The sequence below is a fragment of the Pseudochaenichthys georgianus genome, chromosome 5, assembly GCF_902827115.2.
Source record: "Pseudochaenichthys georgianus chromosome 5, fPseGeo1.2, whole genome shotgun sequence".
NCBI lineage: Eukaryota > Metazoa > Chordata > Actinopteri > Perciformes > Channichthyidae > Pseudochaenichthys > Pseudochaenichthys georgianus.
Window position 1 is genome coordinate 22,146,334 of NC_047507.1, and position 27,096 is coordinate 22,173,429.

Sequence of the window (27,096 nt, forward strand, 5' to 3'; positions counted from 1 at the left end):
TGCAATAGAAGCTGCAGTGACGTCATCGTTGATGTAGTGCCGGTGTCCTCCTCATTATTTGAGAGACCCTCGCCCGTCTGTCATCACAGCCACAAACAGACATGGTGAGTACAGATATTTCGCAGACTAATTCATAGAAATACCTCAAATTAATAGATTCGTAATAAATGAAATTACGTTGTTCTTCATTCAGAGATTTTAAAGCGAGTCGCACAGTTAACGTTAAACTAGCTGCGTATCTGCTGGCCTGCTTCTCTCTGTTTAAGCCTTTTGCCACAATCCTTGTCTGTACGCTGGCTCCAATGGAGGATTAATTTGAAGCATCTGAATAACGCTAACAACGGTCTGTTTTTTCTTTTTGTCTCCTCCAGTCTGATTTCACAGAGGACCAGATTATGGGTGAGTTTACATCTGATTACCAAAAGGGATTTCTCTTTTTTATATAATATATTACACATACCCTGTCGTAGCATTTTAACAAGCTTCATGAATTCGTCCATCTGACCCTGTAGTTTGACTACTGTCTCTGCAAATCGCTGGACCCCTTCAGGTAACTCTGACTGACTGGGATAAAATAACACATGTTCTAACCGTGTGAGGTTCAATGCTTGTCACGACCTACACCTGGCAAATACCATCTGAATGTATCACAAGCCGTAAAGAATATCCTACCAACCAGTTTCAAACATGTCAGCAGCAGTCATAAAAGTGTAGACCGTTTGTGTTTTTGTAGCCATATAGCTACAGTCTATGATTTTAGCAGACAGCACAAGGATCACTTCATGTTGCCAGCAGGGGGCGCTATGAAAATGATTTAAACTAGTCTTGAGATTAGTCGTTTTCCTCATAAAACTTTACATTTGGAAAAGATGGGACCATGTTGAGTGCTATAATAAGCCAGTCTACTTAGTCCATACACCCAAATGGATCATGGTGTAGGCTCAGACTTAAAGGCGTGGCATGTGTCACTAAAACTATCCTTTTGTGGCGCTAAAACAGTTTGTCAGAACATAGTATGCATGAATGATTCGGGTCACCAGCTACGTGTTGTTTAACATAACAAGTCTTGTTGGAGTTGGAAACAATTGGTGCTTTTAAGAATAGCATTTCTCCGACAACCCCCACCACCCACAGGCACAAGAGCTGCTGCAGGCAATGAGTGTTGTAGATTATGTGATAAAACACAACACAGCATATTTCAGTTTTTCCTTTAAAGTGGGTCAGCTGTTGATCTGATGCAAAGTAATTCCCTGGACAAGAAAACCTACTAGCCTATGTAAAGCTGCTGATAACATTACATTAAATGTTATTTGGCTTTCAATTTTTTCTAAAGCGACTTACATACACTTACCATGTAGACATGTAAAACAGCAGCAATTTGAGGATAAGTATTTTACACTAACATGTTGACGGCAGGGAAGGGATCAAACCCTAAAACCCCTGATTGGCAGACGTGACGGCATCATTAGCTGACCGAAGTACTTTAAATAGGTGCTGTGTTATTGTTAGCAGCACATTGCTATAATGCTTTTGTTGTTGCAGAAGTGCTCCTGCCATGCTACCACAGAAAAGAGTAGACTTCATTAAATGTCTCGCTGTCAAATACAACACTTTTATTCAATGAAATTCCACATGCAGTGTTTTGAGCCCTTTGGTGTTGTGCATATGTGTTTGCGAGTAATGGTATTTTCAGCTAAACCTGACTTCTACCTCTCTACCTGTCTCCATATCAGAGTTCAAGGAGGCCTTCCTTCTGTTTGACCGGACGGGTGAGGGGAAGATCACCTACAGTCAGTGTGGGGACGTGATGCGGGCCCTCGGACAGAACCCCGTCAATGCCGAGGTGCTCAAGGTCCTGGGAAACCCCAAGCTAGAAGGCAAGGCTCAACTAAAATAGACCATTTCATCTTTCTACATTATCGTTCCCTTGCCTAACAGTTAGGTCGGATGTTGTGTATAGCTCCATTATATGTGCTGAACTTCCATTTTGGGCTTGTTTAGATATTAGTATTTATTTTATTTTGATGACCCATTAAAGCCTAAAGTTCATATTCACTACACAAATACGGCCTCTTTTTTTTTAACTCTGTAAGGTCTGTGAAAGGTATGCTATTTTGTATATTTAAAATCAATGAATATATCATTTTTGTTTGCAATCCATCAATTGATGCATACAATTAGTTAGACCATCTTGTAATGGGATCATCACCCAAGCCCCTTCCATACTCATACCCCCTACTGAAAGCACCTACTCTTGCACCCATCTGAAATGTCAACAACATATTTGTAAACTTTAATCTTGCATGTTCTGAGGCTATAACGTTTGACAATATCTGTCCACCTACAAGCAGACATGTAAACACTTATGTTGTACAAGTATTTACATTTTTCTTCCCGAACGATCTTACTGACAGCCATACTAATACACACCATTTCATAAGAGCTCTAGAGTTGTTTTAAATTAAAAGACACTATGATGCATTCCCCTGCAGAGATGAACTACAAGATGATGGACTTTGAGCAGTTCCTGCCCATGCTTCAGGCCATCGCTAAGAGCAAGGACCAGGGCTCCTTCGACGATATTGTGGAGGGTCTGCGAGTGTTTGACAAGGAGGGAAACGGCACAGTGATGGGAGCAGAGCTGCGCCATGTTCTCACTACACTGGGTGAGTCAAGAAAAACCTGCAAAACGAGAAGATCTGTCGATGATCCTGATCTCACTGAGAGGACTCATGTCTGTCCGTCTTATCTCCAAAGTGAAATCCCTACAGGCACTTATCTGTGGCAAGAACTTTGTAAACAAGCGGGCTGTTTTTATTTCATCTTATGGCCCTCCGTCTATGATTTTCTTTCATGGCATCCTATACTTTACTTTTTTTTAACTTTCTTTAACATATTATACTATAAATGTATTAACTTTTTTTGAATGATCTTCTTTTGACATTTTGCACCAGGAAATGTTTTACTTTGTGACAAAATATTACTTTTTCTATGACTTTTCTGCTACATACTAACATAACCAACAAATAAATAAATACAACAAATAAAATACTAACTATGACCTTTTTTCACATTTGTACATCATATACTAGGATTTTAGTACCATCTGATACTATTCCTTTTCTCTGACTTTTTGATGACACTTTTATCACATCTTATGTGCATTGTAATTCTTTGTTTGTTCCAGGTGAAAAAATGTCAGAGGAGGAGGTGGAGACTCTTTTAGCGGGACATGAAGACGCCAATGGCTGCATTAACTATGAAGGTAAAACTGCACAGTGTATGAAGACACTCTTCGACTATTTGTTTTCAAGTACTTTACTGTTCAACATGAACATACACTACTCTTCTGGATAGTCAGAAAACAACTAAAGCCATTTTGTTTTTGTCTCATATGCTCATCAATCCGTGGTCTCGTTCCAAAGCATTCCCCCCCTTCATGTCCTGAGCAGACCCCTAAAGCCTCCTTAACTGCCTGTATCAGGAAATCCCATCACTGCTCAGGGGCTTCACTTTCAGCTCGAGAGTGAGTGAGTTCCGAAACACGTTGTAACATGCCGAGGGAGCGCAGTGTAGCAGGTTTACTAACAACAACAGGTGTGTAGGTCAGACTCAGTCGTTCACATAGGGAGATGTGCTATTAGTGGCAGCCGACCTGGCAAATAAACGTTCATTCCTTAACCAGAAGAGTAATGGACGCTTTGCACCCGTTTCAGAACTACAGCCCCTGCACTGAGAATATGTTAAAAGAAAATATTCATTGTAGCCATTTCTGTAAACAATTTTGTTGACTGATATAATGATTCAACTATAGCTTTCTTAAGCATCAGAGCCTTTCATTCAGACATTGGAATCCGGACTTAATAATAAAATCGCCTGAATAAATAAATGAAAGCCACTCAACCAAAACCATAGTTACAATAGACATTCTGGCTCTGTAAACTAAAGATAGTTTTTTGTTAATATTGTAAATCAGGCCAAATGCTGATCAGATCTGATCATTCTAACCCGTCCAAGTGTTCCAGGAAGGAGAGACCTTGCATCCCCACTAACGGATGTTTTGTGTGCAGTTTTTTCTGACATTCTTCAGATGAAATGCTGATGTTGTTTCTCTTCTCCTGACAGAGCTCGTCCGGATGGTGATGAGCGGTTGAGGATTTCAGAAACACACTTCCAGCTTTAATTGTATTCCTAAATATTTTTGTATTGTTTGACCGTTCCATCCAAGTCACCCTACCTCCAACAAGTCTGTCTTTTTCTTTTTTTGACATCTTTATCTTATTTTGAAAGTGCCTTTTCTGTCTAATGTGAAGAAACCCTCTCATTTTCAGCCTCACAGGTTCAATCGGCACAAAAGTAAATTATTTCACCCGTTCCATTTTAGTTAATCCGCTCGTCTTGCTGTCAAGTTTTCTGTTGTTTTCTTTTCATTTGGATGGCTATGATAATGTGACATGTCACACCTAACAGTGTTGAATAAAAATCCTGCTTTCCAAACAGTCTTTGAGTCTTCAGCTTGGGTCAACTATTTTGTTATAGGTTTTAGATCACATAATAACAAGATATTATTGGTAAAATTGGAAACAAATATATAAAAATGTATACCTGTATAAGTAGAATAATATGTATTAATATATAACCATATTTGGTGTATTGTTGGGTAGTTTGATCTTCTGTCCTGTGAAAAACACGTATCTAAAAGCTTTCATGAGCTCAGAAAAACTGCCATCTTTTCAGCTTTGTGATGATACATGTTCCAGCTGCTAAAAAAAGCTTTTGAAATCGTTGATTTAGCTCAAGAAGTAGAAACATTTTCTGATATATAAAGGGACACATCGTCCTTCATTTGATCTCAAATATTCAAAATAAACACGCCCAAACTAGAGATGCAGCACATGGTCTCCATTGGATAGGAGAAGGGAGAAAGATGTGTAATCTGAAAGGAACTGATAAATGTAGTTGAGTATATTATTTCCCTGTGAGATGTAGATCGGTAGAAGTGTTAAGTTAAAATGGAAAATAATGAAATAAGAACAAGTACCTTACGTTTGTGCATAAGTAGTGCTTGAGTAAATGTACTTAATTCCATTCCACGACTTTGCTTTTCCTACTGTGAACACATTTTAACAATCCACCTACACCTGGCAGCCAGTCCATTACATAACAATTACATTCAATAACAGGAGTGTGATCTTTAAATATCCTGACAAACCAGTAAGATACTTTATTATGTTGTACCTTCTCATATCCTGTTACCGGTTTGCTAATTGATGACAGAAGAAAAACACTCATCACAATGACTTCCTCTTCACATCTTTATTTTTTCCCAACATTTTGTAATGAAAACCTGGACCTTTTCTTTTGCCTCTTTTTAAAATACAAACTGCCAGAGTAACTGTCAGCACGAATGCGATGATTTACTGAGGAAAAAATGATTTCTACCGTATAATAATCAATGCAATCTGCTGCTAGCTTCAGCATAGTGAAAAACATACAGAAACTAAACATACACTTATTTCATATCACAAAGTCCACACAATGTAGTAATTACAGTTAAAAGAAGTCCATGTATGCTCACGGCTGTGGTGAGGTCTGTAATACTGGCTTGACGGACACCGACTGTAGAGCTTCACCTTCTGACTGGATTATATTTCATGACACTGACGTGGTGGCCGTGTGCACAATGAAGCCTGCTTTTTTTTAATTCTGGAAACGTTATGACACATGGCAAATGGCACTGGAAATAAAACTGAACGGAGGTTTTACAGATGTTCATGGCATGCGTTCACATACACACATGCTCACACTCACATCTGGACGGATCCAACAGACCTGCCTGAATCATACACAACAGTGGAGAGGGTAAATATAGGCTACAAAGGGAATCATATACAGGTACAATGTTGACATATAAAGAAAATATGGAAAAAACGTACAGTAAAAAATATAAAAATTGATAGGATATAAAGTGAGGATATTGTTGCAGATATTAAGGACACAATTCTCCATTGTCAGCTGTTTAAGGTGCGAGCTCCCTTGTTTGTTTTTCTTGACAGCATTTTCATTTCTTCCATGTGTAACTTGAAATGCACCAGAGCTGCTAAAAAACTAAAAATCCTCTTTTTTCCCAAGAAACCACAATAAAACTCACCGAATAAATGTGAGATAAAAAATGATTATAAAAACCTTTTGGTTTAGCAATTAACACAAATCATGAATAAAACACTGATGCGGTCGCTGGTGGAATTATCATTCCCAGATTTTCAGTCATTCCTTCTGAACAAAACTACATTCCTCACAAGACTAGATGCTTTGAATACACCCAGATTTAGAAAACATGAAACCCTTCGCGACGTGTTTTCTATAAGTGCTGTTGAAAAGAGGGACATTATTGAGATAGATTTAAAGAGAGCTCTTTTCAGAATGAAGATCTCACGGGGTCAGTACTTTCAAATATCATCGTTATGGGGCAACACAAGGTGTGTGTTCGTAACAGAAAATCCAGTCTACAGTACATTTCCTCAAACTGTATCCAAACTTAATTTCCAACCGGCTTTTGATTTGTTTCCATTCATTACTGACGCAACCTTCCGGCCATGCCCTGTGGAGTGACCGTTTGACCATTTAACACAAATAAAGGTAACATTCCCAATCAAGTTTTCAAAACCTCCAGCATGGAAAAGTATTTCAGACAACAAAGGGATAATATAAGTGCTAAAGTTCAATTTCATGGATGCGTCAAGTCTTTCAATGAGAACTTGGGAAACATGTTAAAAGTGCATTTTTTGTCTTACATATCATTTAACTTTCGTACCTTCAGAACAAGCGGGGGAACTCTGGAGAGATTGTGACGCCTTTACAAGCAAACTGTTGCAGACAATAAATGCAACCATTTCCAAAAAACTGAACACAAGATGAGTCTTTTCTCCTCGAGCGGCAGCATGTCGGTGAGACTCTCCTAGTTCAAATATGTCGTGAGATGTTGCTGTCCAATCGACCTCACCGGAGGGACAGCTTCTGTTTGAAAGTACATTTCGTCATTGGTAGATTACATTTGAAAGGGACTTCTTTTTATAACAGAGTCAAAGTAGAGCTGGTTTGATTTAGTATTTTTTTCTTGCATTAATCCTGTTGGAAAAGAAAACAAGAGCTGAACATGTGAAATGTGTTCTCTTCCTTCATGTCATGACTTCTTCATATGAGATAATACCGGCAGGATTCAAAGTGGTCAGAGTCATTGGGAGTCTCAGGCAGGGTTCTCTCACTGTGGAGGCGGGACGGGAGCCGAGGGGTGGAGGGTTTCCCCGGAAAGAGGGGCGGCGGCCTCTGTGAGGGGGGGAGAAGAGCAGGAGAACTTTTTTAACACATTTAAAAATAACTTAGAGATTCAAGTGAAAGCTGATAAACCTTAACAGTCATACATTTAAGATGTTATCCTTCATGGAACCTTTTGGCGCTAACCCAAAGAGGCTGCTCACCCATTGTTCTTTAATTTCCAGACTTCTCGGTTTATTTTATCATCAACATTCAAGAGTTTCAGCTAACATCTGCCTGTGAAGAGTGAAGAAACACACATTCTTCCACACTTTTCTCTTCTTTACTCCATACTTATCAAGAAAACCTGAAAACCTTAACTAACTCAATTAGTGTTAGTTGCAGGGATCATTTACGTGTGTTCTGCACATCATTGATTCCTCTTGCAATACTGGGTACGTTTCACGACTATATGCAGCTATTGTTAAAAGCCTGTAAAAACATCTGCTCACTCTTTAAAACGTGCAGCATCTCGACATAGTACCAACTAGTGGTGTTGAGGAAATGAACAGAAAGTCTCTCTGTATCATCACATTAACAACTTCTACATTTGGTACATTGCGGTTGACTTTAAACTCACCATGGAGTGGAGTAATGCTGGAGCTGGAGTTGGAGTTGGCAGCGGGGGTCCCGCCGGGGGGGCAGGAGGGCGAGGTGTGAGCACTCTGAGGGGGCTGGGACTCAGGGGCCGAGGCAGAAGCTGGAGGGGCGGGGCTGGGGGCCGGCTGCGGCGCTGGTGTGCTGGGAGCCGACTGACCTGCGGTGGGACCCTGGCTCGGTGGGGTGGGGGCCGCCTGGTTGGCATGAGGCCCCCCCGCCTGGTGCTGCTGGTGCTGGATCTGCTGGAAGTGCTGCTGGCGGGCCCTCATCTCCGCGTACTTCAGCTGCTCCATGTGGAAGGACTGCCGGTCAGCCAGCAGCTGCTGACGCTGGTACTCCAACTACACACACACACACACACACACACACACACACACACACACACACACACACACACACACACACACACACACACACACACACACACACACACACACACACACACACACACACACACACACACACACACACACACACACACACACAAAGTTAGTTACTCAGCCATGCTGCTGGAGAGAATAGGATGATTGATAAATGGTAAATGGTAAATGAACTGTACTTATAAAGCGCTTTATCCAGACTTTACGACCCCTCAAAGCGCTTTACATACTACATGTCATTCACCCCCATTCATACAGAGCAGTACCACTTGCTCTAGGACCTAACATTCACCCCCATTCATACAGAGCAGTACCACTTGCTCTAGGACCTAACATTCACACCCATTCATACAGAGCAGTACCACTTGCTCTAGGACCTAACATTCACACACCGTTGGCCATCGGGAGCAACTCAGGGTTAAGTATCTTGCCCAAGGATACATCGACATGTTGGCTGCACGGGCTGGGATCGAACCCACAACCTTCTGGTTGAAAGACGACCGCACTCCCTCGCAGCCACAGTTGCCCGATTGATGGTTCATCGTGCTCATGTTTTCTGGTCGTATTCCCCCAGACACCTGCATTTTCCTTTGGGGATTGATAAAGGTTTACCTAATCTTATCTTAACTTATCCGGACTTAATGAAGGATGTGGCAACAATCATCTTAAAAACATTCCCATCTCTTCAACACATGTACATCCTTCAGCTCTTGCTGGCCATTACAGAATTCTAGCTTCAGAAAAGTTGTCCCACTTCTTTGACAATATTTTTGAAGCAATCAATCTTCTAGAACAGTCCACCTTATCCATATGACTACAGATAGACCAGGGAGGAACGGTGGAACAAGTGTGTGTGCTTATTTGAGACAAACTTTTAATATTGTTTTATAACAGTATGCAGCATTTTAATTAAAAATAGTCAAATCCGCTTGATTTACTGATTATCCCATGACCTCATCTTTGTTTGCTTTTTCGTTTCTTATCATATCTTTTAGTTACTGTTCTTATAATGTGACTTTTTTATGTGAAATTCATACAAGTATTTGTAATTAATCGTTTTGTACTCTTATAAGGTTGTCTACTTTCTTGAGATACTACATTTCCCAGAATCCCTCACTCACAGCCTCCCGCTCTCTGTCCATGATGGTTTCCAGTTCTTCGAAGTGTCGCAGTTTAATCTCCAGCTTCTTCATTTGGGTCTCCACCAGCAGCGCCACGAGAGATTTGATCTTCCTCTCCTCCACCGCAGCCAGGTGCTACAAAGACAGGAGGAGGAGCTTAGAGAAGAGACCATTGGAAGCAGACGGGGGAAGAGTGTGCTGCAGGACACGGCTGGTTTACCTTGGCTTTGACAGCAGCAGCAGCGAGGGCAGACGCAGCGGCGGTGGCCAGGTTCCCCTCTCCCACGTCTCGCTCCACTTTAGCCTTCCTCTCTCCTTCGCTCTCCGCCTCTCTCTGCCCTTCCTCCGTGCCCTCCTTTCCGTCCTTCTCCTTCTCCCCATCGCCTACAAGCGGGAACAAAGTTACATCTGTATCACCTTTGACACGGAACCTGTATTCACTGTGTCTGCTTCATTGAGTTGCTTCTTCTTACCCATCTCCGCCTCTGTTTTGTCCGCCTCCCTCTCTCCCTCTTGTTCTCTCCCTCTTTCTTCTTCCTTCTTCCCATTCTCTGGCTGCTTCTCCTCTTCCTCAGTCGCTCCATTTTTGTTCTCCTGCACGGGAAAGCAAACAGGGCACAATGAGCTTTGCAACCGCAGAACTCACAAATCAGAAATACAAAATAATGATCAACATGCGTCATACCTTGGCCTCCCTCTTTTCTTCACTTGGGTGGTTGTCACTCTTGTTTTCATCACTGTTTTCATCTTTAAGACAAATGACTTATTATCTTCCAGTGCAAAGGTATGTTAAATGTTGTAATGCTCTTGTGTGTGTGTGTGTGTGTGTGTGTGTGTGTGTGTGTGTGTGTGTGTGTGTGTGTGTGTGTGTGTGTGTGTGTGTGTGTGTGTGTGTGTGTCCATCCTACCAGGTCTCTCCCCCTCCTCCAGGCCGGTGCCTGCGATGCCGCTCCCCTCCAGGCCGTACAGAGGGTCTTGTCGCCCGCTGACCCTCGCTGCCTCCTCCACCCGTCGGACATGAGCCTCCACGAGCGCCGCGGGAACCTCCTCCTTCATACGCGAAAACTCCTCTGAGAGGGAGGGAGACAGGACGAGGTTATCAGTGTAAAGGATGACTACGAGTAATCAATAACTACATTTGATGGAGACCGTTAACTTATCTTAGCATCTAATAGGAAAAGTTTGGTATCTCCAACAGTAAGAGATGTTTACATAGTATGTGAAGCCTTTAGTGGCAACTAGCTAGCAGATATATCTTCCTTATTGAATCGTCTATAGTCTTGATTTTACTTGTTAAAGGGTTTAGTTCATGCTTAAAGTCCTGGGTGCAAACTAAACCTAGGAAAACTGCTTTTATTAATTTTAATGTTTTACGTTTCACAACATTCATCAAAATGTACTAATGTAACTGTTTTGAACTGTGTCCTGTTCTCTGGTTGTTGTTTTTATGTTTTATTTAAATACAAGTGGAATGAATAATGACCAGGAACATTTTAGTTTGAAATAAAAAATAAAACCCTCAAAAAATGAAATTCAAAATAAGCTTCTTCTCACCCAGAGCAGACTTGGCTGCAGCCGAGGCGACGCGGGGGTCTACGACAGAGGCGAGGAAGGCTACCGAGCTCATCACCGGGTTTCCTGCCTGGCTGAAAGGAACCGGCTGGAAGGCGAGCGGCCCCAGGGACGAGGAGTTTTCCTCCAGGTAAGGGTCTTCGATGGGCAGCCGCAGGAAGTGCAGGATGCACTCATCCTGCGTACGGCTGCCCACGTGTTCTGAAACCTTGTTCCAGTCGTCCTTGAACATCTCCAACCCCTGAAGGGAGTAGAGCAACATTTAACTTCACATGTTTACTTGTATCAAATACTCTACTGCATTCTAACACAATTACTTTTAGAATCATTTGTACCTCAAGGAGTAGAAGTGTTTCTTGTTCTGACCACTCCCTCATAGAGCTCGCTGTACTCTTGCTCTGTGCAAAGACACCACCATTTGTTACTATGAGCAAACAATAACAGCAAACATTTTACTATCGCGCAGCTCCCTAGACTTGTACCTTCACAGGGCCCGTCTTCTTGCTGTACATGTCGGTCCTCAGCCCAAAGTTCTGCAGATCTGCTGGTTTCTCCTTCACTTTATCAGGGAAGGAGATAATCTGCTGGGTGGCCGGGGTCTACAGGGGCATAAGGTAACATAGGGACGTGTGTCAAAAATAAATACTTAGGGTTAGGAACATTTTTGCAGCCTATGGCAAACAAAAGACCAGAGTGTTATTGGTTCCACTATCCTGATCAATAAGTTACTAGTACTTGTATCAGAATACCATTTCTTAAAGTAACGCTCCCAACCCTGCATGTGTCTTTATTGGTGTGGGTGTATATGTGGGTGTAAATATGGACCTGGGACGTTTTGGGCTGCAGGGGAACCAGACTGGACGGAGTGTCTGCCAGGACGTGGAAGTGAGAGGTGGGTGGGGGGCCCATGGGTGTGGGTCTGCTCTCAGAGTCCACCTGGTAGTTGATGAGGCCCCACTGCTCCAGGAAGGCATGAACTCTGAACGTAAGAAGCATAGAGTCAGCACGCTGACGGCAGTTTGAGAAAACACGTGAGGTTGTGTTAGAAATATCCACCTGCACCTACCTCATGATGGCACAGACGTCTCCGGCCAGGTTCCTGCGGCAGGCGGTGGACGTCAGGTACTCCTGAGGGTTCAGTCTGTAGGTGTCAATCATGAAGTTCCTGTACGCCAGGTAACTGAAGGAAGCAGGTGCATAGAAAGATATTTCTGTAGTCCCACATGTGAATCATTATTTTGGAGTATTTAGTGGCATAAAAACATGTTATATTGGGATGTGTGCTGATGAAATACTTACATCTCCGGAGTTTTGGATTTGTTCTTCCCATTAAAGAACTCTGGCAGGGCTCTGCGCTCAATGGCATGAACACTGTGGGGAAACAATTACAACACGGTGAGAACTCAAAGCAGAAATACTAATAACTTACTGACCTTTGAGACATGTTTCATCATTTGAAACAATATTGACACCAGCAGATTTCAACCCATATTTCTTCACATGTCTGATGTCTGAATTGTATTATAACATTACAGATATCTTTACTTTCACATTATCCCAAACATTCATACATGTCATGTTCACATATTAAACGTGTAACGTATCACTGCTGTTGTCTTACCATCTCCTACTACTTGACATGTCTATCCTATGTCATTATATTTATATGATGTGTTCATATCTTTTTTTTTTGCACATGGAAGGTTATCCAGTGCAATAAGTGAAAGGTGTTTATATTTGTATTTATCACTCAAACATTTTGTCCATTACTGTTGCATCGCAAATGTATCTTTCTCACCTGTTGTAGTCGAACCAGGCAGCGTAGCTGGGTATGATGATGTGATGAGTCTGCTCGGTCACGTTGTCCTCGTGGAGGTCCGAGCCTTTCACTGGTTCACCCTTCACGCTTGGAGAGCCTTCCTCCTCCTCCTGTTAGAACACAATCACACACTCATGTTGATGTATAGCTTTACTGCCATCATGTTTCCATCTTTCCCTGCACTTTGCAAACTGCCTTACCTTGCCTGTTGTTTCCATGGACTCATCCTCTTGCTCGTCTGTTCAAATACAAAAATAAAGGTAAGTAATTATAAAACGGACTGCAGACGAATGACATTTGCTTATTATAAAATGTACTGTCTCTCAAAATGAATGAAGGACTTTCACAGTTCACAGAGACTAAAAAACGATTTGATCTAATAAGAGAGAAACCCAGATCAAAGATAAAGTTATACAATGATATCGTATGACCTGATTTCATAAACAGACAATGAGGATCACAAAGCACACAAGGTTTCTTTTAATAAAAGTATTTAGAGGTGACCATTGTGAACTTCTGCTCACCCAAATCTGCTCCCCCCTTGACTGGAGTTGAATCCGAGTCTTTCTTAGTGTTATCTGCAAAAAGAAAGAATGTCAGCCAGAAGAAGACAACGACTCATTTAATGTCTAGAAAGTTAAAACTGAGGATAATTTATTATTACATTCAGGTGTGTTTTTGAAAATAGGTGTACTTGTTTCAGGTGTGTTTTGAAAATAGGTGTACTTGTTTCAGGTGTGTTTTGAAAATAGGTGTACTTGTTTCAGGTGTGTTTTTGAAAATAGGTGTACTTGTTTCAGGTGTGTTTTGAAAATAGGTGTACTTGTTTCAGGTGTGTTTTTGAAAATAGGTGTACTTGTTTCAGGTGTGTTTTGAAAGTAGGTGTACTTGTTTCAGGTGTGTTTTGAAAATAGGTGTACTTGTTTCAGGTGTGTTTTTGAAAATAGGTGTACTTGTTTCAGGTGTGTTTTGAAAGTAGGTGTACTTGTTTCAGGTGTGTTTTTGAAAAGTAGGTGTACTTGTTTCAGGTGTGTTTTTGAAAATAGGTGTACTTGTTTCAGGTGTGTTTTTGAAAATAGGTGTACTTGTTTCAGGTGTGTTTTGAAAATAGGTGTACTTGTTTCAGGTGTGTTTTGAAAATAGGTGTACTTGTTTCAGGTGTGTTTTGAAAATAGGTGTACTTGTTTCAGGTGTGTTTTGAAAATAGGTGTACTTGTTTCAGGTGTGTTTTGAAAATAGGTGTACTTGTTTCAGGTGTGTTTTGAAAATAGGTGTACTTGTTTCAGGTGTGTTTTGAAAATAGGTGTACTTGTTTCAGGTGTGTTTTGAAAGTAGGTGTACTTGTTTCAGGTGTGTTTTGAAAATAGGTGTACTTGTTTTAGGTGTGTTTTGAAAATAGGTGTACTTGTTTCAGGTGTGTTTTTGAAAATAGGTGTACTTGTTTCAGGTGTGTTTTGAAAATAGGTGTACTTGTTTCAGGTGTGTTTTTGAAAATAGGTGTACTTGTTTCAGGTGTGTTTTTGAAAATAGGTGTACTTGTTTCAGGTGTGTTTTGAAAATAGGTGTACTTGTTTTAGGTGTGTTTTTGAAAATAGGTGTACTTGTTTCAGGTGTGTTTTTGAAAATAGGTGTACTTGTTTTAGGTGTGTTTTGAAAATAGGTGTACTTGTTTCAGGTGTGTTTTTGAAAATAGGTGTACTTGTTTCAGGTGTGTTTTTGAAAGTAGGTGTACTTGTTTCAGGTGTGTTTTGAAAATAGGTGTACTTGTTTCAGGTGTGTTTTGAAAGTAGGTGTACTTGTTTCAGGTGTGTTTTTGAAAATAGGTGTACTTGTTTTAGGTGTGTTTTGAAAATAGGTGTACTTGTTTCAGGTGTGTTTTTGAAAATAGGTGTACTTGTTTCAGGTGTGTTTTTGAAAGTAGGTGTACTTGTTTCAGGTGTGTTTTGAAAATAGGTGTACTTGTTTCAGGTGTGTTTTGAAAATAGGTGTACTTGTTTCAGGTGTGTTTTTGAAAATAGGTGTACTTGTTTCAGGTGTGTTTTTGAAAATAGGTGTACTTGTTTCAGGTGTGTTTTGAAAATAGGTGTACTTGTTTCAGGTGTGTTTTGAAAATAGGTGTACTTGTTTCAGGTGTGTTTTGAAAATAGGTGTACTTGTTTCAGGTGTGTTTTGAAAATAGGTGTACTTGTTTCAGGTGTGTTTTGAAAGTAGGTGTACTTGTTTCAGGTGTGTTTTTGAAAATAGGTGTACTTGTTTCAGGTGTGTTTTTGAAAGTAGGTGTACTTGTTTCAGGTGTGTTTTGAAAATAGGTGTACTTGTTTCAGGTGTGTTTTGAAAGTAGGTGTACTTGTTTCAGGTGTGTTTTTGAAAATAGGTGTACTTGTTTCAGGTGTGTTTTTGAAAATAGGTGTACTTGTTTTAGGTGTGTTTTGAAAATAGGTGTACTTGTTTCAGGTGTGTTTTTGAAAATAGGTGTACTTGTTTCAGGTGTGTTTTTGAAAGTAGGTGTACTTGTTTCAGGTGTGTTTTGAAAATAGGTGTACTTGTTTTAGGTGTGTTTTGAAAATAGGTGTACTTGTTTCAGGTGTGTTTTTGAAAATAGGTGTACTTGTTTCAGGTGTGTTTTGAAAATAGGTGTACTTGTTTCAGGTGTGTTTTGAAAATAGGTGTACTTGTTTCAGGTGTGTTTTGAAAATAGGTGTACTTGTTTCAGGTGTGTTTTGAAAATAGGTGTACTTGTTTCAGGTGTGTTTTTGAAAATAGGTGTACTTGTTTCAGGTGTGTTTTGAAAATAGGTGTACTTGTTTCAGGTGTGTTTTGAAAATAGGTGTACTTGTTTCAGGTGTGTTTTGAAAATAGGTGTACTTGTTTCAGGTGTGTTTTGAAAATAGGTGTACTTGTTTCAGGTGTGTTTTGAAAATAGGTGTACTTGTTTCAGGTGTGTTTTTGAAAATAGGTGTACTTGTTTCAGGTGTGTTTTGAAAATAGGTGTACTTGTTTCAGGTGTGTTTTGAAAATAGGTGTACTTGTTTTAGGTGTGTTTTGAAAATAGGTGTACTTGTTTTAGGTGTGTTTTTGAAAGTAGGTGTACTTGTTTCAGGTGTGTTTTTGAAAATAGGTGTACTTGTTTCAGGTGTGTTTTTGAAAATAGGTGTACTTGTTTCAGGTGTGTTTTGAAAATAGGTGTACTTGTTTCAGGTGTGTTTTGAAAATAGGTGTACTTGTTTCAGGTGTGTTTTGAAAATAGGTGTACTTGTTTCAGGTGTGTTTTGAAAATAGGTGTACTTGTTTCAGGTGTGTTTTGAAAATAGGTGTACTTGTTTCAGGTGTGTTTTTGAAAATAGGTGTACTTGTTTCAGGTGTGTTTTGAAAATAGGTGTACTTGTTTCAGGTGTGTTTTGAAAATAGGTGTACTTGTTTTAGGTGTGTTTTGAAAATAGGTGTACTTGTTTTAGGTGTGTTTTTGAAAGTAGGTGTGTTTTTGAAAATAGGTGTACTTGTTTCAGGTGTGTTTTTGAAAATAGGTGTACTTGTTTCAGGTGTGTTTTGAAAATAGGTGTACTTGTTTCAGGTGTGTTTTGAAAATAGGTGTACTTGTTTCAGGTGTGTTTTGAAAATAGGTGTACTTGTTTCAGGTGTGTTTTGAAAATAGGTGTACTTGTTTCAGGTGTGTTTTGAAAATAGGTGTACTTGTTTCAGGTGTGTTTTGAAAATAGGTGTACTTGTTTCAGGTGTGTTTTGAAAATAGGTGTACTTGTTTCAGGTGTGTTTTTGAAAATAGGTGTACTTGTTTCAGGTGTGTTTTGAAAATAGGTGTACTTGTTTCAGGTGTGTTTTGAAAATAGGTGTACTTGTTTTAGGTGTGTTTTGAAAATAGGTGTACTTGTTTTAGGTGTGTTTTTGAAAGTAGGTGTACTTGTTTCAGGTGTGTTTTTGAAAATAGGTGTACTTGTTTCAGGTGTGTTTTGAAAATAGGTGTACTTGTTTTAGGTGTGTTTCCCTCTTCAGATGCTGGAACGGGTGAGGCTTCATCCAGGTCTTTGCTAGGGTCTTCCTGCTCCTCCTCCCTTTGGCCCCGTTTAGACTTGGTGTACGGGGTCGTTGGCCTGCTCACACAATAACATTGAAATGAAATAAGTCCACACACATACACACACAAACACACACACAGACACACACACACACTACATAACGTCTCTGAAACAACTGGCCTTGCAACACAAAGCTCTTCAAGGCTGAAAGATAGATCGTTTCCTCAAGGCACTGACCCTTTTTTGGTATTCTTTTTCTTGCTCTCCTGAGGCGGGGGGGTGGGGGAGGGGGACGGCGACCTCTTCCTCTTCTTGGCGCTGCCTGGTTTCTTGTCCCTTCGCTCGTCTGGCGTGGTCACCTCATCTGTCAGGGTCTTGGCGGAGATCCTCTTCCTCTTCGGGCAGCCTTCGCCCACTTCATAGTCTTCCTCGTTCATCCACTCGTTATACTGGTCCAAGTCTAAAATCCACTTTGCATGGACCTGTGAAAAGAGAGTGTACAACAAACTTATTCCACAGTTTAATCAGGTAATAATGCACGTTTTCAGCCACTTATTCGAGATATCATCAACAGTCAATTTAATGTCACAATGTAAGCTTCTATACATGGATTTAAATGCCTAGTCTGGAAATGAAATGAATGCTATTTAAGTGTAGCAACAGCAGAAATGACTTATAAGGGTGTTTTCAGATTTTCCTGTGCATCCTCCACAGATTTAGATGCTTCACTGCTCTAATTATCATGTCCTAGTGAGTGCTTCATGATTTAAAAAAATGTAAAAGCAAAATGCTCTGGATAAATAATAAGAGCTTCTCACTGTGCAATAATTTACAAGTAAGGGACAGAAAGCTCTCTCATTCTTGTAGGTTTTTATAGAGCGTTTGTTTGTTTGTTAAACTGGGCACGGATTTCAAAATGTTTGTATTGGATGACAGAAGAAATAGAGAGAAGAAATAGCAAGCAACAACAAGGGGAGGAGGTAAATACCTTTCTGGGCTTTTCTGGGCTGGGAGGATCCTCCACTGTAGCCTCAATCTCACTGGATGGGATCCAGGTATCATAACTAAGTGGTGAGAGGAGAAAGGTCAAAGGTCAGTTACAGGGGAATGACTCCACGTTTGTGCTTGTAAAAACATCTTAAGTAGACTAAGGGGCAACTTAAGCTTGTAGGGTTTGGAGCAGTCTGAAGCTTAAAGAACGAAATAAGCAGATTCCCTTCACATTGCAGGAACCGTGTTATATTTACAAAAAAACGTTAAATTCTGATGTTCACCTACCCGTCAGGAAAATATCCCCAGTGGAGCAGCACTTGCTTGTCTCTCTTCATCACGGGACGAATCCATTCCTCTGGACCGAAAAGAGAAATGGATATTAGCCCAAAGCGAGCAGAATCACAATAAATAAACTAACTGTGCTTAAAAAACTAAATGTGAGCCTCACCTTCCTCCAGGCTGGTGGGAATAGGAACGACAACATGGGAGCTGGAGGCCTTCTCCTCGGTCACTGAGCCCTGCAGATGAAGTCACCAGAAATATTGGTAAAGGCACAACAATTAGGATTTGTTGATTTGTAAATAAAACATTCAGTGTTGGCACCAGCTCCCCATCTCTAGAGGGATAAGGCTGTTCACCAGCGGGTAAAACCAACTGCTTGATTACTCTTGTTTTCAACTAGCTTTGGGATTTTGCCAGGCTATTCTTTTGCTTGCTCATCATGTCTGCCATTTAGTTTGCTTCCTCTTGGATTTAAAAAGGTTGACGCCAGGAAATATCCCTAACGAAAGAAACATGTACAGGCAATAACGCTTTATTTTCAGGGAAATACTACTGATTGTGCATAAATATACAATATAAAATAAGTTTTCAAATCTGCCTAAGGGCCTCTCGTGCAGGCTAGTTTTGGAAAAAGTTGTAACTGTGATACGGTGACTTTTAATAAACAAAATAAAAACCACACCTGATGTCTTTTGATGATGTCTTTCAGTTTGCCGAGCAGCTTGGGCTCTATGTCAGAGCTCAGGTAGATGACTGGTCTGCTCAGGCAGTTGTTCTGAAATGAAAAAATACAACAGATATGTGACTGAGTAAAACCCATACATTAGAATGAGCAGGAAATGTCTAAAATTATGAAATATTTAAATATTTAATATCATGTGATCTAAAACAAGAATCTGTGTATTGGAGCTCTTCAGATTAGGGGAGCTGGATGATTGTGTGGTGTAACTGCAGGACTGATTAAGTCCTTAAGTAGGATTACTGCTTAGGTCACATGTCACAATTCATTATTTCTATCTGTAAAGCTCAGGCAGCCTGATTCTCCGACACGTCACAAATATCATGTAATCACAGGAGCACAGGAGTATTTTTCTTTGCCCTCATATAGATCTGGTGCTTTATGCTTAAAACTAACAACATAAATACATGACCTGACTCCTAAAGCAGCCCACAACAGTTAATCTCTTACACAACAATAACAACAGTGTTATAGTAAATGTTGTCTTCATGTTGTTTATGTGTGTGGAGTGAAATACGCTTTATTTAATCTAACATTTAAAAAAACACTGCCATAACACAACAAAACATAACAAATCTAATTGCATTTTCGCTGTCTAGGTAAAGAGTGTCACAAACCTGGATAATGTATTAGGTGAACTCACCTGCACTAAAGACTTCTCGATGGTCATGAACATCTCAACATTTCGGTCCATCCTCGATGGATTCTGGAAGTCAAACCTGCGCCTACCAGGAAATTAGACTGGAGTTACACACGAAACGGCAACAAACACTAAGTACAATTGTGTACTTGAAGCACTTAGATAGCATTGTTTATTTTCACCTTTTCTGTCCAGCAAACATTAATGCAAGCTAAAAAGAAAAGCCTTACCATCCTTGGTCACTCTTGAACTTGTAGGCAGCAGCCAGGATGTGGCAGAGGGATCCTCCTGACTTAAAGTCCAGAAAACACTTCATCTGAAGACACATGGATTTAAGAATAATGAATTATCATGTATAACAAAATGCAGTTGTAGTTTAGTCCATTATGTTACAGATAAAAACCATGACAAAACAGAACAAACCACAATATGTGTAGCATTATTGAAGGCCATTTTTTTTTGGAGGAATTAAAAAAAACAATGGTATATCTTCTGGGCAGATAATATAAAGGGCATCGTTTACATCAAGGTAAGGCAAGGCAAGTTTATTTATATAGCACTTTTCAACACAAGGCAATTCAAAGTGCTTTACAAAAAATGAAAGACATTAAGAAAATGGCATTTAAAATCAGTCATTAAAAAGAAAAGATAATAAAAGAAACATTAAAAGAAAAAATACATGGATAAAAGTTACAGTGCAGTCTAAGATGTGAATAGTTCAATTAAAAGCAGCGACAAAAAGAAAAGTCTTCAGGCTGGATTTAAAAGTAGTCAGAGTTGCAGCGGACCTGCAGGTTTCTGGGAGTTTGCTCCAGATATTTGGAGCATAATAACTGAACGCTGCTTTACCCTGTTTAGTTCTGACTCTGGGGACAGAAATCTGACCAGTCCCTGAAGACCTGAGAGATCTGGATGGTTCATAATTTAGCAGGAGGTCAGAAGTGTATTTTGGGCCTAAACCATTCAGTGCTTTATAAACCAGCAGCAGTATTTTGAAATCTATTCTTTGACACACAGAAAGCCAGTGTAAAGACTTCAGAACAGGAGTGATGTGATCCACTTTCTTAGTGTCAGTGAGGACTCGAGCAGCGGCGTTCTGAATCAGCTGTAGCTTTCTAATAGATTTTTTAGTGAGACCTGTGAAGACACCATTACAGTAGTCCAGTCTACTGAAGATAAAAGCATGGACAAGTTTTTCCAAATCCTGCTGTGACATCAAAACAATTTCAAAATGTATGTGTTTAAATTACACTAAGATAAAGAGACATACTGGCAGCTTGGTGAGCGGAGGGTTGCTGACATGGCGACCGAAGACCTCCTCCTGGAACTGGAGCAGCTGGACCACCAGGCTGGACAGAGACTTGTTGGTGGGGGGCTCGGCCTGGATGTACTGAGGGGAAACAACACAGAGAGGCAGTCAGAGCAGGGCCACATGGAGGGAACATGAACGTTAACTAGTGTGTTGATAGGCAGTGGTGGAAGATGTTTTCAGAACTTTAAATTAAGTAAAAGAAGAAACACTACAGTGTAGAGATAGATCAAATTAAATAAGATCAAATGTTTGGTCTGTCAGCAACAGCAATGTAGCTTTGAAAAGGATCACTGTCAAACATACAATTCAGGCATAAGTAATGAATTTAAATCTAACTTGAGTAAAACAACGAGAGTGTTAGCATTAATATATTTCCTTAATTACCTCAAGTAAAAATACACATTATGCAGAATATTCCATTTATGAGTAATGTGGCATACATTGTACTACTGGATTATAATGTATTGATGTGTTCATCACCTAATGTTGCAGCTGGTAAAGGGGGATCCCAATTTAATCACTATATATATTCCTAGGGATTTTAATCCACTATATAAGTGGAAATGTATTGTTGGTTAATGTTTTGCATTACTAATATAAACCTATAAAGTTACTAAAGCTACCAAAGGAATACAGGGGAGTGAACAGTACATTATTTCCCTCTGACACTTAAGAAGAGCAGTATTAACATGGAAATACTAGTCAATAGAAGTATCTCTAATTTTCATTTAACTGCAGTATTGGAGTTAATGTTCTGTATATTTCACCATTTGCTCATAAATGCTGTGTGTGCTGAAAAGTGGAGGGAACATTTCAATCTGCATTAATATTATCAATAACATAATGCTTTGTACATCCTAAATGGGGATTTAATGCTAAAAATATGGCCAGTTCCATCTTTAATAATGCATTGTTTTTAAATGAATAACCCCGTGATTGTATTTAAGAGCCTCAGTTTTGATCCAGATGGGCCACGGCTTCAGTCCGCGCGGCAGCAACATCTGGATCTGAGCTGCATTACCGTTAGCATTAGCTACCTAGCTAGCTAGCAGGCTGGCCGGCTTTACTCATCCCTTTTGCAAAATACCATCCTCACAGAACTGACTGTGAGCTGCCTTTGCATTTGTTCAGCTCCAATAGCCCTAAAGTGATTCCGCCATGCTCGGCCGCATCTGTTGCTGCGGCCGGCTCAGCATCCTTTTGTATCCCGGCTCAAACAGCTGGATGTTCTCCTCCTCTCTTTGTCACTGCCTCTGCCCAATAGGTAAGTGACCACATTTCAGGTGGAAATGTGTAACCTCAGCGTGTGTGGATACAAAACATGCGGTCAGTACCTTTTTGTAATTCTTTCCCAGCCAGACGCGGACATTATCAAACTGAGAAACGGTATCAGACGCTTCGAAATATTTTACATTTGGGCCGCCGTCTTTCTTCCGCACCGCCATCTTTGACTGCAGACAACTGGTCTATTCCGCGCGCCGCCCAGCGGACACAGTGCGGTACTGCAGCGGCCGGCAGGGGTAATAACCATGGTAGTAACAGCCACTGTCCAGCAGGGGACGTGCCTATGTAGAGAATGAGTTTCAAATGACTTCTTCAGGATGCTAGAGATTCAATTCAAAGGTTTTATTGTCATATGCACAAAGCTACAGTGTAGAAATGGCAATGAAATTATTCCTCCAACAATGCAACATAGAATATAGAATATGATATGTACAAGAACAGAATATGACATTAAATAATGTAAATTAATAAATTAAGATTTGCACACATATTGCAATACGTATTCAGTATATTTACAATTAAGCAAGACCAACAACTCATCAATGTTAAAAAACACGTTCTGCATTTTTTGTACTTTTTACAATACTCACTGCATGTACTTCATGCATAATGTACCTACTTTGGATTCACATTTCAAAATCGACGTAAATTCATAGTTATCCATATCTGTATAGATCTAAACTCCTTTCATTTTACTTTATATTGTTCTTTTCATTTTTTTCTTTCTTACATTACTTATTTTATTATCATTGAGTAAACTCGTACCTTTCCCATCCTGTGTTTCACTCTTATTACTGTTGCTGCTATGACACCAGCATTTGACTATAAGGATCAATAAAGGTTTATCTTATGTTATCTTGTTGTTATCTTGTAGTTTTGTATTAAGGGTATTTGTCACCCACACACAAATCCTCTTTTTCATAAAGTTATATTTCCATATATCTATTTATCATCTCATTCCCTTTCACTTATTAAAATTGTGCAAAAATGTTTGGGACTTAACTTTTCATCAATACTATGTAACACATATGTATATAATGCTACATTTTATTGTCATTTTATGGATATAATTTTGTGATTCTATCATCGTTTATATTACCATCATCATTGTTGCATTAGTGTTAACATGTTGGTGGACCTTATTTTAACTTGCATGTGCTGCTGGGTAGTATAATCTTTATATCAAAAGTGATTGTGATTTACAGTATATGAAAAATACTGAAATGTAAAGGCATCTGTAATTATACCAGTTAGATACTGTAGATGTGGGCACAAGTATTTACATGTTTGTATATGTAAATAAGTTAAGTGCAAATAGAAAAACATGAAAGTATAGTTGGAGCATAAACGGCCACAAGATGGTAGTAGTGCTGAGCAAAAGAGTAAATCTATTTCTAGCTGCTTATTACATTTTCTCTTTTTTTGTGTGTTTTACTTTGGTAACCTGTTCTTGGCTTGTTCTTCCCATGGTTCTTCCTTGTCCTGCCCAAGATTGACATTCAAATAATGAACAATGTATTAAGAAAAAAAAAAAAAAAGCATTTGGCTGAGATGTTTTGTCTACAATCTAACTTGATGCCCCGTTTGTACTTGCAGAGAAAAAGCGACAACACAGTAAATTCAATGTAATCTAAATAAAGAGTGCACATGTTTCAGGTATCTGTCCCACATGTCCTGCTATCAATTACTTATTTTGATTGCATACGACCTGAACTATTTGTTCTCTTCAAAACGTATGAAGTTCATTTCACAATTTTCACAAAATTCAGTTATACAGGAACTATGCGCTATATGTCTTGCTAATTATTTAACATATATTTTGAGTTCAGGAGTCATATTGTGACAGCAGTAGGAGAAGTGATGCCCTCTAGTGTAGGTGTAATTCCTTAAGTATTTCTGGCTAAATTAAACACATGTTCTTTCTTCATCTGGGTTATAAATACAAAGAATGTGTGATGAAAAAAATAAACAAAGGGATGGGATAATTACCGAATTTGCATTTGACTTTTTAAGTTATAGTGTTCTAAACCTGAGGATGTGGGTCCCTATGAAGGGCTCACATATTTAATCTCAGTTGTCTTTGAATGATTAACATGATGATAATTTTCTTGATACAAAACATTGATGTGATTTTTTTTCACTCAAACTTGAATGTTTTTTTAAAGACTGGATCATTTTCTCTTCAGGCCACCAATTAATTCAAATATATCAATGATGGAACTGCACACAATTCATCGACATGTGCAACATTGACCAACTCTGCAGTCTTTCACTTTCAGATCATTATCTCAATTATGTTAAAATGAAAATATTGTCTTGCAGTCATCATTCAGTTTGATATCTGCAAATAATCCTGATTAGGTTAACAGGTACATACCTCCAGTTACTGCAACAGGTAAATAAGGTAAATGACAGACCTAAAAAAAAGGCATGCTCTGGCACAGGCTTATTCTATTATGTCCAAACTAATTAAAATCATAATGCGATATATTATTAAATATGTATAAAAAAGAAAGTAAAATACCTAATGCAAGCAGTGCCTAGTCTTTAGGGAAATCTATACCATGCATTACATTAAAAGAATATCACAGGATGACACATGTCTCCCCATAATGAGTTACTCCAGAAAAATACTTTGTTTAAAAGTCATAGCAACTAGAAATTCAGCAGTCATGAGAGTACAGAAATAACTGCTTTCATGTCTCTGACCTTTTAACTGGCTCTGTTAGTCAGAGGCTCAAATTAACCCTTGTTAACAGAGAATAGGTGTGTGTGTGTGTGTGTGTGTGTGTGTGTGTGTGTGTGTGTGTGTGTGTGTGTGTGTGTGTGTGTGTGTGTGTGTGTGTGTGTGTGTGTGTGTGTGTGTGTGTGTGTGTGTGTGTGTGTGTGTGTGTGTGTGTGTGTGTGAGAGTGAGTGTGAGAGTGAGTGTGAGTGTGAGTGTGAGTGTGAGTGTGCGTATCTTACATGACCCAGGCTAATATGTTAAAGTCTAGAGACAACATAGAAGAGAGTAGTGCTTCTTGAACTAGTATTCCTCAGGCTGTCTGTGTGTTTGTATTGGCTCATGCGCGTGTGTGTGTGTGTGTGTGTGTGTGTGTGTGTGTGTGTGTGTGTGTGTGTGTGTGTGTGTGTGTGTGTGTGTGTGTGTGTGTGTGTGTGTGTGTGTGTGTGTTGTTCACCCGTCTGTGCTGAAGGAGAGAGAGTGAAGCCTATTGATTATTTTAATCCTCCTATTTGTGAGTCTGTGATCCTCTCTGCTCAGCCTTCCACAGGGGGATTGCTAATGGGGCTGAATGCTTCCCTCCTCAGCCCTCTCTCCCTGTCCAATTAACTTAACGCTGGAATCTGCGAGGAGGGAGCTCTGGGAATCGGAGGGTATAGTGCTGGAGGGGGGTGTGAACACACTGCTGAGATACATCCACCAACACCCTCCAGTCCAACATCTCCCAAACCTCTCGTTTGCACCACACGGCGAGAAGCTCAGCATCCAGAATAGTATTAACTCTCACCTTTAATTAAAGATCCATCTGCTTGTTTGATTCTGGCAAGGTGAGAACACGCTTCAGCCAGTGTTTCATTTTCACAGGGTGGCTTTGCAGAAGATAAAAGCATCACTAGGTGAAGAAGCAAGTCGTACTATGTGAGAGCCACCCTCAAACAAGCTGCTGCAGCTGTAGTTCTGTCAGATCTTACATCAATAAGTATTTGTCCAATTACTGTAAATGTTCAACTGTCTCTTGAAGCCTGGATCCAGAAAACCAAACGTTTGATTTTTGACTGGTTATTTAAAACGTTTTACATAAAAAAACAATATATTTCATACGTTACATTAATTAGGGGGCATGGTTAGTGGAAAGTCAGCTCTGTCAACACTGACACAATCTGCACTTTACAACGCTCTGTTTGTACATGTGCCTTGACCTGTTGCTATCTGTCTGCTTTGTGAATATGTATTTTAGTTTTGTTTTTATATATGCTTTTATCATAATATAAGCATCTCTGTTGAATGTTGTTTTACTGATTGTATTTACCTGTTATTTGAAGTGCATTTTTGTTTTTATGACTTTCAACATCTGTCCAGGGACTACAGACGAAAAATAGCCTGTTGGCTAACTCTGGCGCATTTACAGAAATGTAAATAGATAAATGTAGACAATGTGCACTGTCCCTGTCAAATAAATATATAAATAAATTAAAAAAAATCTGAAGAACTTTACAGACACGTTCAACTCCTGCTATTGTGTAAATTATTATTTCATTAGTGCAAAAAAGTTTGTTAACAATTTGAAAAAAGGAAACAAGCACCAGGGGTGTAATGCACATTTACCTGTTGCACAATTCTTTAAAATGGAGGGTTCTGTATATAATAGCAAGAACCCAAGATAAAGTTGGCCCTAAATGTCTATTATATGAAAATGCAGATATTACAATACCAAAACAAAAAAACAGATACAAAAAAACTGGCCCAAATAGACAATTGTCCACGGAGATTAACTGAGTCTGTTTTGTTAGAGAAGAGCTTCATTATTGGCAAAGCATTAATGGCACATTGATAGCAGAATAATGAGTCAAGCAATTATGTTTAGGAACCTTTATTAGATGAATTTATGTTTTGCAGACTTTGAACTCCCGTTAATTGTAACTGCCCGGTTAGATTGGATTGGTTAAAAAAAAAATATATATATGTTTGTTAATGCAGCAACATTAGCGTTAATATAAAGCTACAGATATATTGAACAGCACATTGTGTAGCTAGTAAACACTTACCACAGTGGGCCCCCTTTCTAACTCCCAGGGTGCGCTATTAAAAGATTCCCCGGGGAAACCAACACCTGTTTATCGTTCCGGTAAATGTATGTAGGCCTATGTATGGTAACTTTCTTGTAGTTTTCTATAATTATGTTAATTAATATATGTTGACTATTTCTGATTTCATGTTTATTCATGTAAGACTTGCGTTTTGTTATTCCATGTCATATGAAGGTAGGTATGGTGCAAAATGCGAGAG

At 39.5% G+C, this 27,096-nt stretch overlaps 2 protein-coding genes across 4 annotated transcripts; one reads left to right on the plus strand and one right to left on the minus strand.

The window, feature by feature from the left end:
* Positions 1-16: 16 nt before the first annotated feature.
* On the plus strand, positions 17-4,502 carry myl6 (myosin, light chain 6, alkali, smooth muscle and non-muscle). The gene is made up of 6 exons (XM_034084011.2): positions 17-104; positions 372-399; positions 1,734-1,877; positions 2,493-2,666; positions 3,188-3,265; positions 4,126-4,502. The coding sequence occupies exons 1-6, from the start codon at positions 102-104 to the stop codon at positions 4,152-4,154; spliced, it is 456 nt and encodes a 151-aa protein (XP_033939902.1). The 5' UTR covers positions 17-101; the 3' UTR covers positions 4,155-4,502.
* An 805-nt stretch (positions 4,503-5,307) lies between these two features.
* On the minus strand, positions 5,308-22,254 carry smarcc2 (SWI/SNF related BAF chromatin remodeling complex subunit C2). 3 transcript variants are annotated; one of them, XR_004552176.1, is made up of 27 exons: positions 22,138-22,254; positions 20,762-20,881; positions 19,722-19,807; positions 19,495-19,576; positions 18,795-18,887; positions 18,279-18,348; positions 18,116-18,185; positions 17,826-17,901; positions 17,075-17,319; positions 16,788-16,912; positions 13,331-13,384; positions 13,007-13,044; positions 12,786-12,916; positions 12,287-12,358; positions 12,054-12,167; positions 11,813-11,966; positions 11,470-11,586; positions 11,323-11,385; positions 10,970-11,228; positions 10,324-10,485; positions 10,101-10,162; positions 9,889-10,009; positions 9,636-9,799; positions 9,416-9,550; positions 7,895-8,255; positions 7,211-7,326; positions 5,308-7,017 (listed from the first exon to the last, which is right to left on the minus strand). XR_004552176.1 is itself a non-coding variant. In XM_034083392.1 (26 exons), exons 1-26 carry the CDS (start codon positions 22,246-22,248, stop codon positions 7,262-7,264), a joined length of 3,144 nt encoding a protein of 1,047 aa, XP_033939283.1. In that variant the 5' UTR covers positions 22,249-22,254; the 3' UTR covers positions 5,308-7,261. The 3 variants fall into 3 exon arrangements, 2 of the variants coding, with proteins under 2 accessions (XP_033939283.1, XP_033939282.1); XM_034083392.1 differs by having other exon boundaries at positions 5,308-7,326; positions 19,495-19,570; XM_034083391.1 differs by having other exon boundaries at positions 5,308-7,326.
* Positions 22,255-27,096: the final 4,842 nt, after the last annotated feature.